The sequence below is a fragment of the Rhinatrema bivittatum genome, chromosome 2 (assembly GCF_901001135.1).
Source record: "Rhinatrema bivittatum chromosome 2, aRhiBiv1.1, whole genome shotgun sequence".
In the NCBI taxonomy this organism is placed as follows: Eukaryota; Metazoa; Chordata; class Amphibia; order Gymnophiona; family Rhinatrematidae; genus Rhinatrema; species Rhinatrema bivittatum.
Genome location: NC_042616.1, coordinates 717,428,059 through 717,447,937, shown reverse-complemented (window position 1 = coordinate 717,447,937; position 19,879 = coordinate 717,428,059). Strand labels below are relative to the sequence as shown.

The 19,879-nt window shown below is 44.0% G+C and overlaps 1 protein-coding gene across 1 annotated transcript in view; it reads right to left on the bottom strand.

The window, feature by feature from the left end:
• VPS13B (vacuolar protein sorting 13 homolog B) overlaps positions 1–19,879 on the bottom strand; it is a 2,198,633-nt gene that overhangs the window by 1,745,048 nt on the left and 433,706 nt on the right. The window contains 1 exon segment of the mRNA XM_029587199.1: positions 17,040–17,164. Within this exon segment, the coding sequence (XP_029443059.1) occupies positions 17,040–17,164 (125 nt within the window).

Genomic DNA, 19,879 nt, shown 5'->3' with positions numbered 1-19,879 from the left:
CATGCTCACTACCCAAACACAAAACACAAACCCTATGGGGGTCTGTGATTGACATAGTCCGGGTACAATCCGGACAACGACGGAACCCCGTTGCCATGGCTGGAAGCCAAAATTTAGGCTGGGGATCGGTAAGTGCCAACAGGCCTCGAGGGCCAAATTCGACGGTAGTCGAGGAAAAAAGGCAAAAACTTACCGGTTTCCGCAAAAGTGACAAAAATTTGTCGAAGGGAGACCCCTGAGGGGCAAATTTTCTTCGGAAAGAAAAGTACCGAATTCCTGTCAGGAACGTGGTAAGGGAGCTCCTTTCACCGCGTGGCAACTGCTGCGCGGAAAAAAGAAGACTGAAGGGAGACCCCTGCTGGCTGCAGGGTCAGTGCCTTGCTGGGCATGCCCAGTAGGGGCCAGTCAAAGTTCTGTTTAAACTTTGACAGAAGTTTTCCGTGGTGGGCTCCATCCTCGATGTCACCCATTTGTGAGGACAACCATCCTGCTTGTCCTGTGAGAATAACTAATACTTTGAACCAGAATGCCACCAACCTTTAAGGGATACTTGCTTTCATGATGGACATGAAGGCAAGTATCCCTTTGTTTCCAACCAGATCTCTTGCAAGTTCCAATGAAAAGGCCCTCGTTCTACAACGTGAATGTCTCATATTTTACAGAACTAACTATATAAAGACCACCTTAAAAAACCAAAGATCTCTTGCAGGAACATTCCTAGTCAAGCTCAGAACAAATTGTAGTACACCCATTCCATGCACGATCTTAAATGCCTTTGCCAATATGTTAAAATTTAGAATTATTTAAATAAACACCATGAATCTGTCTTATCAAAGATTTAACTCATGTTCTGGTTTTGCATGTACAAACTATTTACTGCCCTTGCTTTTACCCTGTTTGCAATTTTCTCTTCTCAACATGCTGGAACAATACAAATGCCCTGAAGCACACCAAAATGCTACCTCCAGATCTTTTCTTGTTTAGCTGCTGAACTGAGCTGCCAGAGATAGCTGATATCAAACAGATAAAATACCAAAGCCATATGAAAATGAAAAACAATGACATTAGACAGTATATGCAAAGAGAGGGAAATTCTAGAGCATATTGCATGTGATTTTAAGGGAAAAGCTAAAATATTAAAAAGATACTCCGAAAAATCAAAAAAAGGAGACTATTTAAAATTTAAAATAACTGCCCTACTACATTTAAATATTTCATGAGTTTGTTTATTATTACTGTAGAGGAAACAATGGTACTCTTTGCATATGAGCTATGGAGAAAATAATTTGTTAATACATTTTCAACTTTTCACATGTAAAACACTATGATTTAGTATTACACACCCACCTGGGTGGGATTTCAACCTGGTTGACATTTAGTGGGCAAGATGACAATTCCCTATAATAATACAATGAAGAAATCTTTTGGTACTTTACACAATGAAAACAGTACAACAAAGATAACCCCCACAACTTAAAAAAAATGCTATGTTAACCCACTGATTTCATACCAAATTTTCTTATCCTGCAGTTGTTTTACCAACCTCTGGTACAATAAAACCAATGAGTATAGCCAGTAGTATTCTTTCCCTCTGAGAGTTGGACTGTGGCTAACATATTAAAGTAGCAAACAAATAAAATAGCATACAGAATCATGCAAGGACCCATAGCTTGCAACCCTACAGCAAAGGAAAACACTATATGTTTTCTACAGCATGGACTCCTTGCAGAATAGCATTTAGCATTCCAAACTCATCATGAGGTAGAGGAAGAATATTTGTTCAAACAGGCAAGAAATTGATCATGTGATCATATCATATAAAATGACTGTAACCATTTACAAACTTTTGTGCATGCATTTATCTGAAACTAAAAAATGTAATCCTATAAGTTATAAATTATAAAAATGGATTGAAAAAGGCTCAACCATTCCAAAAATTTGCTCAACCTGCAAGTCACAGCAATTCAAAATACAATCATATTGAACCAGAAAAAACGCAAGATAAAATATTTAAGAAAACAAATATATAAATTGTCTGTAAATTATAAGCAGTTCACTCCAATAGTCCACTGAAATGTTGGTTGTCCCAGTGAGAAAGCAAATGTTGCTTACCTGTAACAGGTGTTCTCACAGGACAGCAGGATGTTAGTCCTCACATATGGGTGACATCATCAGGATGGAGCCCAATCACGGAAAACTTCTGTCTGTCCACGCAAAGTGGGTGTATGCGTCCTGGAGGTCTAGAGAGCAGAGCCAGTCTCCTCTTTGTAGAAGCGAGCCCAAGGTTACCATCTTGAACTTTTCCCGCTGGAGGTACTTGTTGAGGGCACGTAGAACCCTAGGCCTTTTTGCGAAAGAGGAACGGGTTCTATTGCCCTTAACTGGAGAAGAAGGGAAACCTCCTGCTCCAGAAGGACAGAGTGATCGGTTACTCTCCACACTTGTAGAGGTGGTGATTCCAGTGGAAGAGTAAGAAAGTTCAGGTGGTAACCCTGAGCAATGATTGCTACCACCCATTGGTCGGTTGTGATTGATTGCCACATGCCGTGAAAGTGGCACAATCGACCTCCCACTGGTATGCCTGGCAGAGGAATCAGGCTACTGCTCTCCAAGGGAAAGTCAAAAACATGAAGCAGGCCCCGGCTGGAGAGCTGCTTGTGGCTTTTGCTTCTGAGGCTGGCGAGGCTGAGATTTTTTGATAAGGCCTCATAACTCGGGACCTTGTTGGTGGAGGATAGTACTTCCTTGGGCGGAAGAATGACTTCTTAGAGTCCTTCTTGAAGGGCTGTCTAGAAGGGAAGACAGAAGGTATCAATGAGAGCTGTTTGAAGGTCTCATGATGGTCCTTTAATTCAGCCACTATTTGCTGAATCTGTTTACCGAACAGATTATCTCCTATACAGGGCAGGTCAGAAAGCCTGTCTTGTACTTCTGGGCGAAAATCAGAAGACTTGAGCCATGCCCAGCTTCTTGCCGAAATGGCAGTTGCAGACACTCTAGTGGAGGTGTCGAAGATATCGTAAGCTGTTCTTATCTCATGCTTTCCTGCCTCAAACCCCTTGTTGACAAGGATTTGAAGATGTTCTTGGAATTGGTCAAGCAGGGTTTCAGAGAAGTCCTGTATTTGCTTGAAAATGACCCTGTTGCATTGGGTCATGTATAGCTGGTAAGAAGCAATTCTGGAGATGAGCATGGCCCCTTGGAACACTCATCGAGCAATATTGTCTAGGAACTTATGTTCCTTGACAGGAGGGGTAGAGGAGTGAGGCTTCGTCCTTTTTGCTTTCTTTTGAGCTGATTCTACCACAACTGAGTGGTGGTCAAGCTGAGATTTTTGAAAGCCAGGGGCTGACTGTACTAGTTAAGTAGTGTCAGCCTGTGTACTGGGGCAATGGATCCAGGATTTTCCCAGTTCTTTTTGAGGAGGTCCAGAAGAACTTGATGAATGGGAATAGAAGTGATCACTTTAGGGGCATCCAGGAACTGGAGAAGCTCCATCATCTGGTGCTTATCATCTTGCTCCGTCTGAAGCTGAAAAGGGACTAATTCCGACATTTCCTTCACAAAATTAATGAAGAAAGGTCCTCTGGAAGAGAACGCTTTCTACTTTCAGTAGGAGAGGGAGGTGAAAGTAAGTCATCTGTGTCTGTGGAAGTATCATCACCCCAGGTGTCATAAGGATCAGCAGGCTGACCTGTAGGACGAGAAGGGGGTTGGATACCCGAAGGGCCCAGCTGAGGCTCCGAAAAAATCGAAGGAATCACCGGGGGCACCGTGGATGGCCTGGGGGGTATCGGTGCCGGCATCAAAGGCATCGATGGCGCCGATGTGCGTATCGCCCCCGATGAATGAATCGGTGGCGAGGGACGACATGGCATCGATGGCTGAGGCAATACCCCCGAAGGAGGAATGCGGAACGGTGTTTCTCCTCCCGATGAAGCTATCATCGGGGAGCGCACCGGAGCCATCGGAAACCCGGGAATCACCGGTGGAAGGGTAGTCATGAGCAACTCCATGCGGGATAGCAGCGGTGCCAGCGCTGCTGGAATCGAGACTGTGACCGGTTCCACTTTCGGTGCCGGTGTTGGAGGAACCTGGAGTCGTTGCATCGCCTTGTCGATGGCCTCCTGGATCAGCCGGTCCAGTTCTTCCCGGAGACCTGGCGCAATCAGCCCCGGCTCCGTGACGGAAGAGGGAGGCTGAGGCACAGTTGGAGGGACCACCTTTACAGGCGGAATCGCAACTCCCAAACCCCGATCGGGTGAGGGTGGCCTCGATGTCCCGGTGCAGGAGTGGTCGGTGCCGTTCCTGGACGGGGCTTCTTCGATGGTGGCTCAGACGGTGGCGAGGTCAATGATTTAGCTCCCTCGACGGTCCGAGACTTACGATGCCGATGTTTCTCCCTACGATCCCCTCGATCTTGAGGGGGAGAAACGGGATTCGATGGCCGTGAAGACGTCGATGACGGGCGGTCACCGGACGGTTGTCGATGCTGGTGCAACTTCGACGGTGCCGGTTCCTATGACGTCGATGCGATGGACGTCGTCAGGGTGTGAGCACGGAAAAAGAGTCCCATCTTCTCCATTCTGGCTTTGCGACCTTTTGGTGTCATGAGGGCACATTTGGTGCAAGTCAGGACATCATGCTCATGGCCTAAACACATTACACAGACTCCATGAGGGTCTGTGATAGACATGGTGCGAGTACAGTCCAGGCACAGACGAAACCCCAACGCCATGGCCATAGAAAAATCGAGCCGCAGTACAGTCGACGGCCAGTAGGCCGCGAGGGCCAAACTCGACGGTAATCAACGAAAAATGGTGAAAAACTTACCGGAGTACCGCGGCCTGAGAAAAGTTAGAGGAGGGACCCCTGTGGAGCAATCTAATTTTAATTAACTCCGTGAGGAAAATTCCTGTCAGGAATCTCTTCAGAGCTCCTAAACCGCGAGGCTACTGCTGCGCAGAAAAAAGAAGACTGAAGGAAGACCCCTGTTGGCTGCAGGGTTAGTGCCATGCTGGGCATGCCCAGTAGGGGCCAGTCAAAGTTCTGGAAACTTTGACAGAAGTTTTCCATGATTGGGCTCCATCCTGATGATGTCACCCATATGTGAGGACTACCATCCTGCTTGTCCTGTGAGAAACTGACAGGTTCTTGCCCTACTTGCCTCTTGCAGCTTAAACAAAATTTTGGAATGACTGAGCCTTTTCACTTAATTTTTAAAATTCATAATTTATCATTTATGTGATTATATATTTTAGTTTCAGATAAATACACATCCAAAAATCAAGGTCATTCTACATAGATTGTGGATGATCAGCTTTCAATGACATTCAGGAATACATATTGTATAGAACTGCCATTTATTTTGTTTGCCATATCATAAGTGGATCATATTTATAAAATCCTATTTTAAAAAGTCATGTGCCTTTAAGATTCAACAGTCGCTTCTGTGAATTTCTTGTAATGTGCAAACAAAGGAAGAACAGTAGGATTACCTTGCATTAATATAATTGGCTCTAAGAATGACACTGCTGCTTAATAAAATACTATGTGATAAATGATTGCCAATAATAGTTAAGACTAAGTGATCCATGAGATATTCTGCATTGTTTTAGGGAACACTGGTCCACAGTCAAAATGCTTCAGAAATGAATCAGTCAAACTTTACTAAATCTGGGTCGCTAAGAACAAACATAATGCTTAAAATTGTTATTTGGCTTTAGTTTTCAAGATGTGCTACTGGATCAGTATATACGACCTTTGACTAGGAATCATGGAAGTTAAGTGAGTTAAGAAGGGAAAGGATCTCAAATTAAACCAGAAATAACTAATACACATCTTTAACTAAATTTATGAATAATCCTATGACTGGATTTGAACAGTACTTGCTTTTTGGGCACAACAATAAATGACACAATCTGAAGCTCATATTGCATCATACATGATATGAATAGCATTATGTTATTCCTATACGTCTTGGATACTGCAATCATGTCTCAGTTTACATCACACTGTTGAACAAATTGCTCTAGATCAGCTCTAGAAATCATACTGTTATGCACCTGGAAGTGGACCCTTAGTCCAAGGAGGGGTAGAGTTACTACAGAGAGAGAAAACCCTCATAGAGCCCTCTAGTCGGAAGGCAAAACCTGTTACTGCAGAAGTTGAAGAGATGCTTCACCACTGGAGATCCTTGGTCCCCCCCAGGAGGAGCCCCATAGGGACCAGGACTGCTTGGACTTAGGAGAGTCACCAAAGACGGAGAATTGGTCTGGATGCAGGTGCCTCCTGCAGGTCATGGTTTCCAGACCGCTGGTGCCTCCAGCAGGTTGTAGGTCCGTTCAGAGGTGAAAGCCGAAGAATGCTCGACAGTGGGTCCCGTAGTCCAAGTAGGTGAAAGTTTGGGAGCCGGTCCAGAGTCAATGGCAAGAGAGTGGTCGGCAGCCGGTCCAGAGTCAAAGCCACAAGAATCAATCTGAGGAGAGAGAGAAGAGCAGGAGCGGAACAGACCAACAGGAATAGGCTGATTGGAGGACCCAAGGCGCTCAGGATTAGACCAACAGGAAGCCTCAATACCAAGGCAAGGTCTGAGTAGACCTTGCCTTAAATACCAAATATACAGGAAGAAGTCCAAGGGGGAACTACGACAACTTCCTGTCGTGGTTCCTTTAATTTCAGCCTGCAGCCACGCGCGGCCCTAGTCAGGCCCAGAGGGGGGCGGAGTCAACCCGGCAAGGAGGAAGCCATGTGGCCGGACGCCATCAGCGGCAACAACCCAGAGAAGTGCAGGAGAGGGCCGCCTGCGCTTGCCGGTGTCTGGAGGACCGTCTGACCCCCATGGGTAGGCTTTTGCCCCGGTCGCAGTCTGCCGCGACTGGCAGCCATGATGGTTGGTCCTGGCCTCGGACTGCCACGGCCGGCGACCATAACACAGAGTATCATTTCTTAGTGTTTGACTGATTTTGATCTTTGTCTGAACAGGATCAGAGATGCCTCGTACTTATGTTAACAATGCAGAAAACGTCTGCAATATTTGTGGTGAATTGACTTTTGCATCACAAAAGTGCAGTATAACCACAGTGGTTAAGAAAGCCTACCACCTGTATTTTAGCTGCAAAACAGGAGATCAGCTGGGCACCTCACATACTCTTCAACATTTGTGCAACAAATGTTCACCAGTGGTTGAACAGGGAAAGGAAATCTATGCCTTTTGCAGTGCCAATGATTTGGAAAGAATCAACAGATCATATCAACAATTGTTACTTCTACATGGTGCTTCCAGTTGGGAAAGGTTTGACAAAGAAGAAAAGGTGGGCTGTGCAGTATCTAAATATTCCATTTGCTATATGCCCAGTACTCTACAGAGAAGGATTGACTATTCCTGATGCACCAAAATCATTCTCATTTTGAGTCAGCCAAGGAAGAGAATGAAATTTGTTGTCCTGAACCATCAATGTCACATGACTCAGACTTTCTTCCATCCTCCTCCTCTGAACCACACCTCATAACACAAAGTGAACTTAATGACCTTGTCAGGGATTTGGAATGACCCAAGAGTAAGGCAGAGCTGCTGGGCTCCTAACTACAGCAGTGGAATCTCCTAGCAGGTGGTGTTAGGGTTTCCATGTTCCATGACCTTCAATAAGATCTTGACCCATTCTTTTTCATGGATCTCATAGCTGGCAACATCATCAATGGTCTGATAGCAGCCCTCAACATCATTTATTGACCAGATGAATGGAGACTGTCCATTGATTCTTCAACGACAGTGTTAAAATCTTTTTTGCTGCATAATGGCAATGTTTTGCCATCAATTCTAGTTGGTCATGCAGTCCATATGAAGTAAACTTTTGAGGTGCATAAACTATGATTAACATCAATGGCCACATTGTGGCAACTTGAAGGTTGTTGCTGTCTTGCCTGATCTGCGAATGAGATAGTCCTACAAGAGACTCCCATACATCAAGACAGACTGGGCACTCTGACAGTCACTGGAGCCTCGGAGAAAAAGTGTTTAGCATCCAGCAATTGCTGAATTAAAGAAGATTTTGTTACCACCCTTGCACATCAAGCTGTGTTTGATGACTAACTTTGTCAAGGCCATGAACAAAGGTAGAGAGGCCTTCAATTACCTCGGTAGTAAATTTCCAAGATTAAGTGAAGCTAAGATAAAGGAAGGTGTCTTTACTGGCCCTCAGATTTGTGAACTTCTTTGAGATGATGCATTTAACTATGTGATGCATGACAAGGAAAGGCAGTGTGGAAAGTCTTCCAGCTAGCTGTAACTAATTTTCGCAGAAACAACAAGGCAGACAAATACTAGAAGCTGATGGAAAACTTCCTCAAGGTAATCAAAAGCCTTTACTGTAACATGCACTCATCTAGTTTTTTTTCTACCAAACTGCAGAGCAGTGAGCGATGAGCATGAAGAGTGATTTCACCAGGATATTGCAGCAATGGAAAAACAGTATCAGGGCATATGGAGCCCATCAATGCTTGTAGACTATAGTTAGACAGTGACAAGAGATTTTCCATTTAATGGGTATAAGAGAAGGCAAGAAGAGCAGAGTAGCCACCAAATAAGGACTAAACTATGTACATACTGTATATACACGTAATCATTTTTGCCCTTTTTGTTTCAGAGCACATTTTATTTCTATAATCCTATTGCTGATTTTATATTTAAGTGTTAGATATTTATTAATATGACAGATAAAATATTATGCAACCATAAATACACAAAGTTTACAACTGATGATTAAAACTATACTATCTATGCACTATCTATGCAACAGATAAACAAAATGTAAAAACTTAAATATCATAGAAACAGTAGCCAAATCAGCCAGTTTGTCATATTTTAATTCAGCACATCATCAATAATAAATGGTACATTTTATCACTGAACCAGATGACTTCTAAAAATGTGTATATCAGTGGAATTTGAAATATTAGGCTTGTGAGTAAAATTGATGTATTATAAATAACTGCTCAGTGTTTTATATGCACACTACAATTCAATTAAATCTAAACATAAAAAAACTATTTTGTTTAAAAGTTGCCAGAATGGCCTATTTCAAGGTTTCCAACCTTTCAGAGAACACGGACTCCTTTTCAGCTTCAAATATTTTCACAGACCCCCATACACTTCTCTAAGCTTTTCATGCCATAACAAAAGAAATAATAAGCACTCCAGAATCATTCAAAATGTATAAACCTTTGATCTAAACTGAATATGTAGGGAGGGCAATATTCAAATCTATTTAAAAACTGCGCTCATGATTGAAGGTTGAGGCCATGCCACCTTCCAGTCCAGCTGCAATGGGGAAAAGGAAGCAAGTTTAAAAGAGTTCCAGGTTGAAAACTGTTAGCCTTTGCATGTCTGCAGGTACCAGTGCTTACATTCTAATTTTTAACAAGAAACTGCCTATGGAGTTTCCTTTTGAAAAGTCAGGCCAACAGAGGAAAGCCAGTACTTCTGTTCCTGCGCACTTTTCACCTGCTTTGAAGCAAGTGCAAGGGACAAGTGTGAAAGTATGCTCAAGGATTTCAAAACTAAATCTCCGCAAATACTTTCCTACCCTCAACTTAGTTCTCCTCTCTCTAATGGCCCGCCCCCGGCGGTAAAAGCATACCTGCTAGTCACAGCATAGGTACTTTTACCCTCAGTGGCAGGGAAGAGCAATTTTCAGAGGGCCTTTTTACATGGATTAACAGATGTTTACCCACACAAAACGTTTTCAGACTTACCCCTCCCTGAAAACTGACCCGGTTAGCCTGCTTTTCTTTTATTCTTTATTTTCTCTTAAGATTCTTACAAACACATACAGAAAATGATAGTCACAAAATAATTTAAATTAGAGAAAGAAAAATAATATCCTGCTTTTCCAAGGGAAGAAGGCTTCATGTCAGTCTGCGTCCTCCCTTAAATAACTTTTATGTTTAATATCATATTCAAACCTGGCTATTGTCTCGTCCTCCCCTCCACTTTGATCCTTCCCTTTTCCTTCTCCTGGATCATGGTGGCCCTCTATCCCTCCCCTCTCTCTATCTATCTAGCATAATCCCGTGGCTCCTCTCCTCTGATAGGCTGCCATCCATTCACTCTCAACCTTAAGCAGGTTATTCATGGATTCCTGTCCACCTCTTCATCCTCCATTTCTTCATTCCTGCCTCATTCCTTTTCTGTCTTTTCCTTCATTTTCTCAATCCCAGTCCTATTTCCTCCTTTCTTCCTTTGAGCCATTCTATTCATTTTGGTGCAGCTCCCCTCTCCTCTCTCTCAGGCCAGTGGCAAAGCATGTGGCAATAGTAAGATATGTTTCTCACCACTGTGATAATCCAGCTTTCCTCTGCTTTCATCAATGTGCAGCAGAGGCTGAAAAGGCACTGACAGCCGCAATCGGCCTCTCTCTTTGCCACATGCTAATGAGGTGCAGCACTGGAGTTTGCAATCAGTCTGTCTCTTCCCCACTTCTGCTAAACATGCAGCAGTACGGTTTGAGGCATATCATGGGTGTGAACGGCCCACTTTGCCCCTCCTCCTCCTTCTCGGTAGCAATGTGGGGTGAAGGTTTTGGAACCATCCTAGACCCCGCTCTCACTCTCCTGGCCTGTGGCAGCAGTTCAGTTAATCACAGGTAGCAGCAGCCTGCTCAGTTTCTCCCTAACTAAACTTTCTTGCATCCCTTCTGGAGAACAACCTGGGATGGTCCCACAAATCCCAGGTTGGGAAACACTGGCCTAGCTGAAGAATGTTTCCAACAAAGATTACAGTATACCAATATGGATGACTACAACAAACAATTGTAATTTGTTTTATAGGAGGCTTTTAACTACCCAATTGGGATTTACATCAAATGAGTTAATATAAAGCAGAGTTGCTTACCTGTAACAGGTGTCCTCCCAGGACAGCAGGATGTAGTCTCACATATGGGTGACGTCACTGGACAGAGCCCTATCACGTAAAACTTTCTGTCAAAGTTTCTAGAAAGCTTTGACTGGCACATTGAGTGCACTGAGCATGCCCAGCATGCCATTATCCCTGTGTCCACAGGTGTCTCCCTTCAGTCTCGTTTGTAGCAAAAAGCACGAGCGAAAACTAAAATAAATAAATGTTAGCGGACCTAACTCTGCGGGGTGACGGGTGGGTTCCGTGAGGACTACATCCTGCTGTCCTGGGAGAACACCTGTTATAGGTAAGCAACTCTTTCTCCCAGGACAAGCAGGATGGTAGTAATCACATATGGGTGATTAGCATGCAACAGGCTGACTCACATTACAACAGGCCAATAGCAGACAACTCGTGTGGAGGCACAATAATTGGGGTGCTGTTGGCATTGAGGCAGCCTGACATCACAGCAGGTGGTTGTGGAAGGAGTTGGGGATTATAGTGGAAGAAAGCTTTTCAAGACAGGTTGGCCAAAGGCAGAGTCTTGACAGACTTTCATTGATAAGTAGTAGGGGGCTGCGAATGTGTGAAGATAGTTACAAGTCACAGCCTAGCAGATGTCAGCAATTGGTACTGAACGATAGTGTAGAACTGATGTTGTCATGGCCATTATAGAATGTGCCTGCCCTCACCCCTAGAGAGGAAGGCCTGGTGCATCATAGCAGAATTCGATACAGTCTGCTAGTCAGTTGTAGAGAGTGTTTACCCACTTGAACTTGCAGCTTGTCTTTTGTCAAAGAAGGAAAGAGTTAGGTGTAATTCCTATGGAGTGTAGTGTGGTCTAGATAGAATGCAAGTGCACTCTTACAGTCCAAGGAGTGGAACACCCGCTCGCCCTGGTGAGAGAGAGAGGCATTGGGAAAAAGTGGGCAGAGTATATTCTGAGTAAGGTGAGAGGCTGCGTCTACCTTAAGAAGAAGATGAGGGTGAGTACGTAGGACCACTCTGTCATGGAGGAACGCAGGGTCGGGTGAGTATGCAACAAGGGTATGTAACTCACTGACCCTGTTAGCAGAAGTGATGGCTACGAGGGAAAGAAGTTCCCATGTCAGACTGATAAAGTTATAGGAATGCAAAGGCTCGAACGGGGAACATATGAGTCTTGTAAGCACTAAATGTAGGCCCCATTCTGTAACCAGTGAACATAGAGGCGGCTTAATCGGTGGATAACCAATGGTAAGCTGACTCAGAAGGGGTTGATCTGTTAATCGGGCATCCCCACTCCCAAGTGGTACGCAGAAGTGGAACTGAGGTGTACCCATGCGGAGGATGTCTGGGGACCAGAATCCGAGGGTCTGTTAGAAAGCGTAAGAGAAAAGGTTTGGTGTAGAAAAAGGAGCTAATACCCTTTTGTATGCGCCATGTAGTAAATCATGCCATTTCGAATGATAAGATTTACGTGTGGAAGGCTGTTGTGACGCTACCAGTACCTGAGAACATCAGTGAGTCTGTGATATGAGACTGACCTGTGAGCAGGCGAATTGGTTACTGGAGTGATAGGTTGAGAAGTATGGGAAAGCATACTTGTCGTGGGAAGGACGTGGGTCTGAGAAACAGTGAACCCCATCCTGTTGTAGCATAATGAGAGTTTTGGCTATGAGAGGCGTCGAAAGAGACACATATAAGAGGCCTTTGTTGCAGAGTGAGCAAAGGCGTCCATGGGAACGCATTCAGATTCATGTGTAGGGAGTAGAATCAGCCCACCATATGGTTCAATTCAGACGCAAAGAGCAAGGTCGGTTGACCTCAGCGCTAAAAGATTTTGCTCCCTACACGTAGTCGGAGACCATTCGAGAGGATGGAAACAACTATGGAGATGGTCTGCAAGTGCATTCGGTAAGTCTGTTAGATATGTGGCCCGGGAATGCATGGAGTGTGCAAGGGCCAAAGGCTAGAGCTGTGCAGCTTCCTGGCAGAGCAGCTAAGAGTTTGTGCATTGGAATACCACATTGCCACTATGCTGTCTGTATGCACAAAGGCTTGTTGCAGAGGCAGTATTTTAAGGCATAAAAGGCATAACTCATTGCTCAAAGCTCCAGGAAGTTGATGCGACACTCTGTATGGAGCAGAATAGACACATATTGGGTTGGGAAGATGTGGATTCAAACTCTTCAATCCTAAGTAAATGCGACCGTGACCAGGACTATCTGAGGATTTGGTTCTGGATCAGTAATATGGATCAGGGACGAAAGCAGTTGAACAGCTTAGAGCCACTGATATTTGAAAATCCACTGAATCTTACTCATAGCCAGTCTGGTATATGAGTGAAGTGGATAGTGAAAAAACCCCGTGGCCCATCAATGAAAGAATTGAGGGGCTGAGGCTATGTTGCATGCACGCAGAGATGTGTATGAATTTGACAAGATGTCTGCGCGGTTATTGGGCAGGAAGTTCGTTGCAACTGTAGTGTCTACAACTGCTCCATATGGGATTTATGGTAGTTAAACAGAAATCCCAGGTAGTAGATTTCTAGTGAGTTGTGGAGAATTTAGAGCTCCTTGCTTGGATTGACTCATATTAGGCGGTTGTCCATGCAAGAAAAAGCGTGAATGATGTTTTGCTCCGTAGAGAAACAGCAGTCACTGCTAGGCATTTGGTGAAATCCACAAGTTGTCGAAGCTAGTGCGAACAGCAGAACTTGGCATTGGAATGTTGTTGACTCACTATGAAGCACATAGAAAGACTAGAGGAGAGAGGAAACCCACTTACTGCGGTAAGGGAAGCACGGTGACGAGAGACACTATTTTACCTGACCCTTCTGAAGAAAGTTGTTGACATTTCTGTGGTCCAAGATGGGCGGAGAGCATCTGCTTTCTGTTGAAAGAAGGAATAGTGGGATTAAAAACTACCCCCCCCCCCCCGCACCTTGTAGTGTCCAGGGGACTGTACCCCAAGCTCTGGTATTAAGTGGGATGGCCGCTCTGATATCCAGCAAGGTTGAGAGACCAGGAGGCTGTCCAACTGCCGGAGCTGATGTAATCTGGATATCAGCTGGTCTCCCACGGGAGCGGTAAAAGTCTTACCCGCATCTCTGTCTGCTATGCAAGAAAACTTCGAGAGCTGTCACCAGGTCTCGAGGTGGGCTTGCAATTGAGGCAGTGTCTGCTGGATCTTGTGACTAGCAGATCAGCTATTGTATCTGGGACTTCGGGCCGTAATTAGGAACCAGAAGCCAGAGTATTATCGAGTACGGAGTCCCATTGCTGGCAACAGGAGGACGTCTCGATGCAATCCCAAATTATTGGTAGAGAGGTTCTCTTGGTGTTGTGTCAAACATAGCTGGCAATAGCGATATGTGACACTAATACGGTTCTTGAAGGAGAATACGACCTAGAACCTTCCGAAACCAAGTGGCTCGATTTAGCGACCAGGTCTCAATGGAATTGTTGCTGAAGCGGGATTAGAGTACTTACCGTCCTTCATGGTGGATCGCAGAAAGACGAGACGGTGAATATCGATGGCTCCATGGATTTCGGGAAGCATCAAGGACAGCCGGGACGTAAATGTCCAGCTCAACTCTGTAAGCCGGTATGGTAGCGCAGCTACAGAGGAGACAGGCTAGGCATTACTGGCGCTTCCACATTATTTTGTGGTGGCTCAGTACCCGGCACCTGTATCAGTGGGGAACGCCTCTGCGCCTCGGGTGCAGAGAAGCACAGGACTCATGAACCCCGCTTCGCAACTGGTTCAATGGACATTGACGCCGGTGCGGAACAAGTATCCCTCGGAGCTCGGCCCGGTCATTCTCCAGCACAGAGTAAGATGCCACCGATGTCCTGGATTGCGTCGGTGGCGGATGGTCACCGTGCCAGTGACTATGATTGCCACGGTGCTTGGCCCGGTCTGTCCCCAGCGCCAAGGTGGATGCCCTCGCTGTCTCGGATGGCGAGCAGTGGCGGACTGTCACTATGCCTGCACTGCTCCTGGCACTGTCTAGTGCCCTAGGATGATACGGGGCTTTGGTTAAGAACCTGAAGTATGGAGCATTTTGTTTAGTCGGGGGCATTGCGTTTAGGTGCTCTGGTAGTATTGACGGTATTGATGGCGGCATTGAAGACGTCATCGAGGGTATCGAAGGCATCGATGGAAACCGATGGCACAGGCGGAGCACCGATAACATCAATGCCGGCACAGATGAAAACGACGTGGGCGTTGACATGGGCATCGATGAATTCGACCTGGGCGTCGACATGGGCATCAATGAAATCAACCCGGGCATCGATGGCACTGATGAAATCGATGTGGGCATCAACGTGGGCATCGATGGAATTCATGGAGGGATCAGTGTCATTGATGTAAACATTGATGGCACTGACAATCGATGCGGGCATCGATGGCTCCGAAGGGGGCATTGATGGCATCAATGGAGGCAGGACGGCATGGATGGAGGCAGGACGGCATGGATGGCGGAACCAACGGTATCAATGGGGGCATAGACTGCAATGAAGGCACCGAGGGAATCGATGGAGGCATGGATGGGATGAGAGCATCGATGGCCTCGACAACGGCCCTGGCAGCAAAGGTAACCGTGGATGCCCCTATCCCTCTAGCCCCAATAACCCAGTGGAGGATCGCAGGAGGACACTCACAGTCTTTGTGGGGCTGAGGATGAAAACATAGGGAGAAGGGAGGGTGTAATTCGGTTGGTAAGCTGGGGAAACAGTTAGTGAAGGTGACAGGAACCGACCGAAAAACAGGGCATAGTACTCACCGACAGAGTATGGATTAAATATACACGAAGGGAGACCCATGTAAGGAAAAATTATTTGTGAAGTAAAACTTCAAGTGTTTCCGTGAGGAAAATTTGTGAGAAATTTCTCACAGAGCTCCTGAAAGCAATGCTAACTGCAGCGCGGAAAAAAGAAGAGTGAAGGGAGACCCCTGTGGACACAGGGATAATGGCATGCTGGGCATGCTCAGTGCACTCAGTGTGCCAGTCAAAGCTTTCTAGAAACTTTGACAGAAAGTTTTCAGTGATAGGGTTCCATCCAGTGACGTCACCCATATGTGAGGACTACCATCCTGCTTGTCCTGGGAGAATGTGCTAGTTTCTATTTCTAGCTCCATCCGTCGTTAAAAACATTTCTGGTTCTTAAAAGCTACTGATATTTTGTCAGCCAGATTTCTGTATATCTAACATAATTATGGTAGCGCTAAGGAATGAATTAAAATCACCAAAGTGTTATCAGCTGAAAAGTTTGGATAACTAGTGCATTCCTTCTTTGTGCGTTATTATTCCATTTTAAATTTGTTTTGAAGTGTTTGACAACTTCACAAAAAAGATTTCTAAAACTAAGTAACACAATGGCCTGTCATGAGCTGCTAAGGAGTGATTTGAGCTGGAAAAAGCTTAATCCTGAGACTGCTATCTTTATTTTGGCATAATGCTCATTACAGCATATGGCGGAATACAAACACCCAACCAAGAAATGAAAGGCTGACAGGCGCATGCAGTTACCCATACAGGATGTATGATTGTTTTGTTGACTAGCTACTGTTGTTAATTTAAAACTAAGCTTCTAATGTAGTGCAAAGCAGGGTCACTTCTATCTGGCTCAATATACTAATATCCACTTTGTTTCAAGCTCCTATGCTTAGTGAACCTGGATTAAAGTGAAGGCACAGCTGCTAAGTGTTTTGTTCTTTATGTCAACTCATAAGGTTTCTTATCTCTAGTAATTGTTCTTAGGAAGGAATGAAAAGTGGTCCATAAGGTTCTCATTAGCTTAAAAAGAAGAAAATAGTCGCTGTGGTCTGCTGGAGCTGATTTAGGGCCTGATTTGCTAAGGCTTTTCCCCTTTTTGTTAGTTGATTTCACCACAAAAAAAAAAAGAGGAGCGCCCGATTAGCTCACCAACTGGTGTCACTGCCGACAACAGGTAATACCATATGGTAGACTTCAAAAGACAAAAAGAACAATTTCAAATACCACAAAAAAGAGCCTAGAGGAAAAAAAACACATATTATACAGTAACAAAAGGAAATGTAACCCATTTGCTTATTCTTATGACAGGGAGTATAAGCAAAAAGATAAAAAGCAATGGATCATCTATCACCATTTCATATGTAAATGCTTAATACTTACCAGTACATAGGAAGTCTGAGTAATTTGCCATAAACAGCAGTGCTAAAGGAGGGTATAACTGGAGCAGATAAACAGTAAGATCCTTTGCTATCCATATAGGTCAATCCTGACTGGAAACCAAATACCTGTGCAAAAAAACCCAGAAAAGATATAAATGTGCATGGATATAAGCAGCTCAGGATGAAACATAACATTTACTGTAAAAAAAAAAAAAAAAAAACAATTACTGGAGAAAAAACCTAAATACTTTTAAGGGGTAATTTTCAAAGACTTAATCGGGGGTTGTGTGTATAATATTTGCATATACACACATAAGTAGCCACTGTACGTGGTAAGTGGATTTTCAGGCGGCCAGCAAGATGCATATACTGTTGCTGCTTCATGGAAAAGCATGCAGGCATTTTCAGGGTGTTCCAGGGCAGAGTGTTGAAGTATACACACATTTATGTATGTTAAAAGGTACATGCATACAACTTGTGCACATGCTTTTACACGTTAAGTTGCAGAAATGAAATCCAACTTCTCTTCTGTTTGTAGTTTTTGGATGGGGAATGGATGCAGGGCAAGAGGTAGAGTGTGTGGATGAAATAGCATAGGTCTCGACAAATTGGTGCATGGAAGTATGTACATAAATATTTTCATATGTGTGATATGTGCATGCATCCATCCACTTTACAAAATACCTGCTTCCATGCATGAGGATTAGTATGCAAACATGTTACAGCTATTTAACATAAAATATATGAATATACTTTTATAAAATAGGTATAGAAATTATGTGGATCTCTGCATTAAAGAAATGTCTGCCCTGAAACATACACATGCACTTTTGGGTGTAATTTAGGCCCTTCTACTTATGCTGAGTTATGCACACTATTGAAAATCCCTCTTACTTCATCCATTAAGATAGCATCCTGTATTTTATTATACATATAGGGCCCAATGCAAAGATATCTTGTTACGTACGTTAACTGGATAACTCAGAAGGGATATTCAGTAGCACAGCTATGCTGCTGAATATAACCAGATAAGTTCTAGTTAGTCAGATAAGTTACATCCAGGTAACTTTAGACCTCTAACTTATTCCGTTAACTGGATAAGGCTGAATAACCAGATAAGTTGTCCAACCTCGATCTGCCCATTGCCTGCCCCCAAGATATCTGGCTATCTACTTAGCCAGATAAATACTTAGAAGGATAAATGGTGGCTGCTGAACATGGCCGAATATTCAGTGGGCTGCCTCTTAGCCGAATAAGCCCCTATTTATCCGGCTACAAATTTCTAAATATCGACCTCATAGTGTGTTCAAGTTTTCCACAGTCTTTAATGAATGTCTCTGACTTGCAAGCAAGATTCCTAAACTGTTTCCCAAAATTTTCCTGGAGGTGCATATATCCATTTGAGTTTTCAGGAATGCCACACTGAACAGGTTTTCATACATTGGGTCTCCAATGCAAATTTATCTTACACTTATTCTGAAAATCCAACTGGTTATGTATGCCTCCTGGAGAGCCTTGGGAAACATTGTCCTAAAGCATGTATGGATTCAAATATTTGAAGATATTCAACACTTGGTATTCTTTCCATTCTGCAGAAAAGTTAGGCCCAACACAAGGAATATTCATGCTGCAATAAACATAATAATAGTATCTAATCCAGCACAAGAGAATCATGTCTCTCTCTTGCCAAGATTACTTCAATGCATATTTTATGTATGCCTTAACATTTTATAAGATAGAAGCCCAAGTGAAAAGACTGAAACAATTTGGTAAAACCACAACTAACTTTATTGACTTTGGGCTCAATTCATCCAAATCATTTTTAACTGAAAAAAGGGTAAAAAGTGGTAGACATTCACATTCTGTTAATTAACTTAGTAAAATTAGATATTGGGACTGGAAAAAATATTTGTCACAACTTGAAATAAAGATGTGAGTGCCACATAAAGTGATAGATCATAACAGACACTTCTCTAATGCCCACAGCTCCACTCACACAGAGCCAGGGCGCCGTGAATGAGGAGGCACCATAGCCATGCTATTACCTCTCCCTCTTTACCCTTCCACATCATGACAGGCAGAGAGAAAAAGAAAGGGAGTTGAGGGAGAGAAGGAGATGCTGGGTAGCAGAGAGAGAAAGGGTGATGCTGTGTTGGAGCAGTTGTAACTAATAAAGGCTGGTGCTCTGTGCCAGAGCTGTCACCGAGGAGACAGGAGGAGAGGGGCACCAATTTCAGTTTTTGCACAGTGAGCCAGCTAGCTCTGGATTCACAGATCTGCTTCCCAAGACTAATTCACCCAGATGCGTACACGCCATTTATACGGCTTCCACAACTTTCAGAGATTAATAGACTTACCCCTGCACCTCGGGTAGAATAAATGCTGTTCAAATGGCTGCCACTGCCACATCCACATAGCTTCACTCATCTCTATGGGTAATTTTTGTAACACTTAAAACCTGCTCTGATTATTCATAACTGTTTCCATTTTAACTACCTATGCTTCCAAAAAGCTGTAATATTTTTCACATTTTCCCAAGTTTTATAAAACTTCTCGGCTGTCTGCTTCCAAGCAGCTTTATAAAGAGCTGGTGCCACTTTTCCTTGACATTGGCATGTTCTACAAAGCTCTTCTCTAAGAGTTCCAGTAAGCATCAAAACCTCTCTTCTTTACTCAACAGGTTTTCCTTACCTTCTTAAATTAAGTCCCAATCTTTCACACACACTGTACCATAGATGTTTTAAATCTTCACATTTTACATGACCCCACTTTCTACATAGATATTACCCCTGCTGGCTCTCTGCTCATGATGCACAGATTTTTAACAAACAGTTATAACCT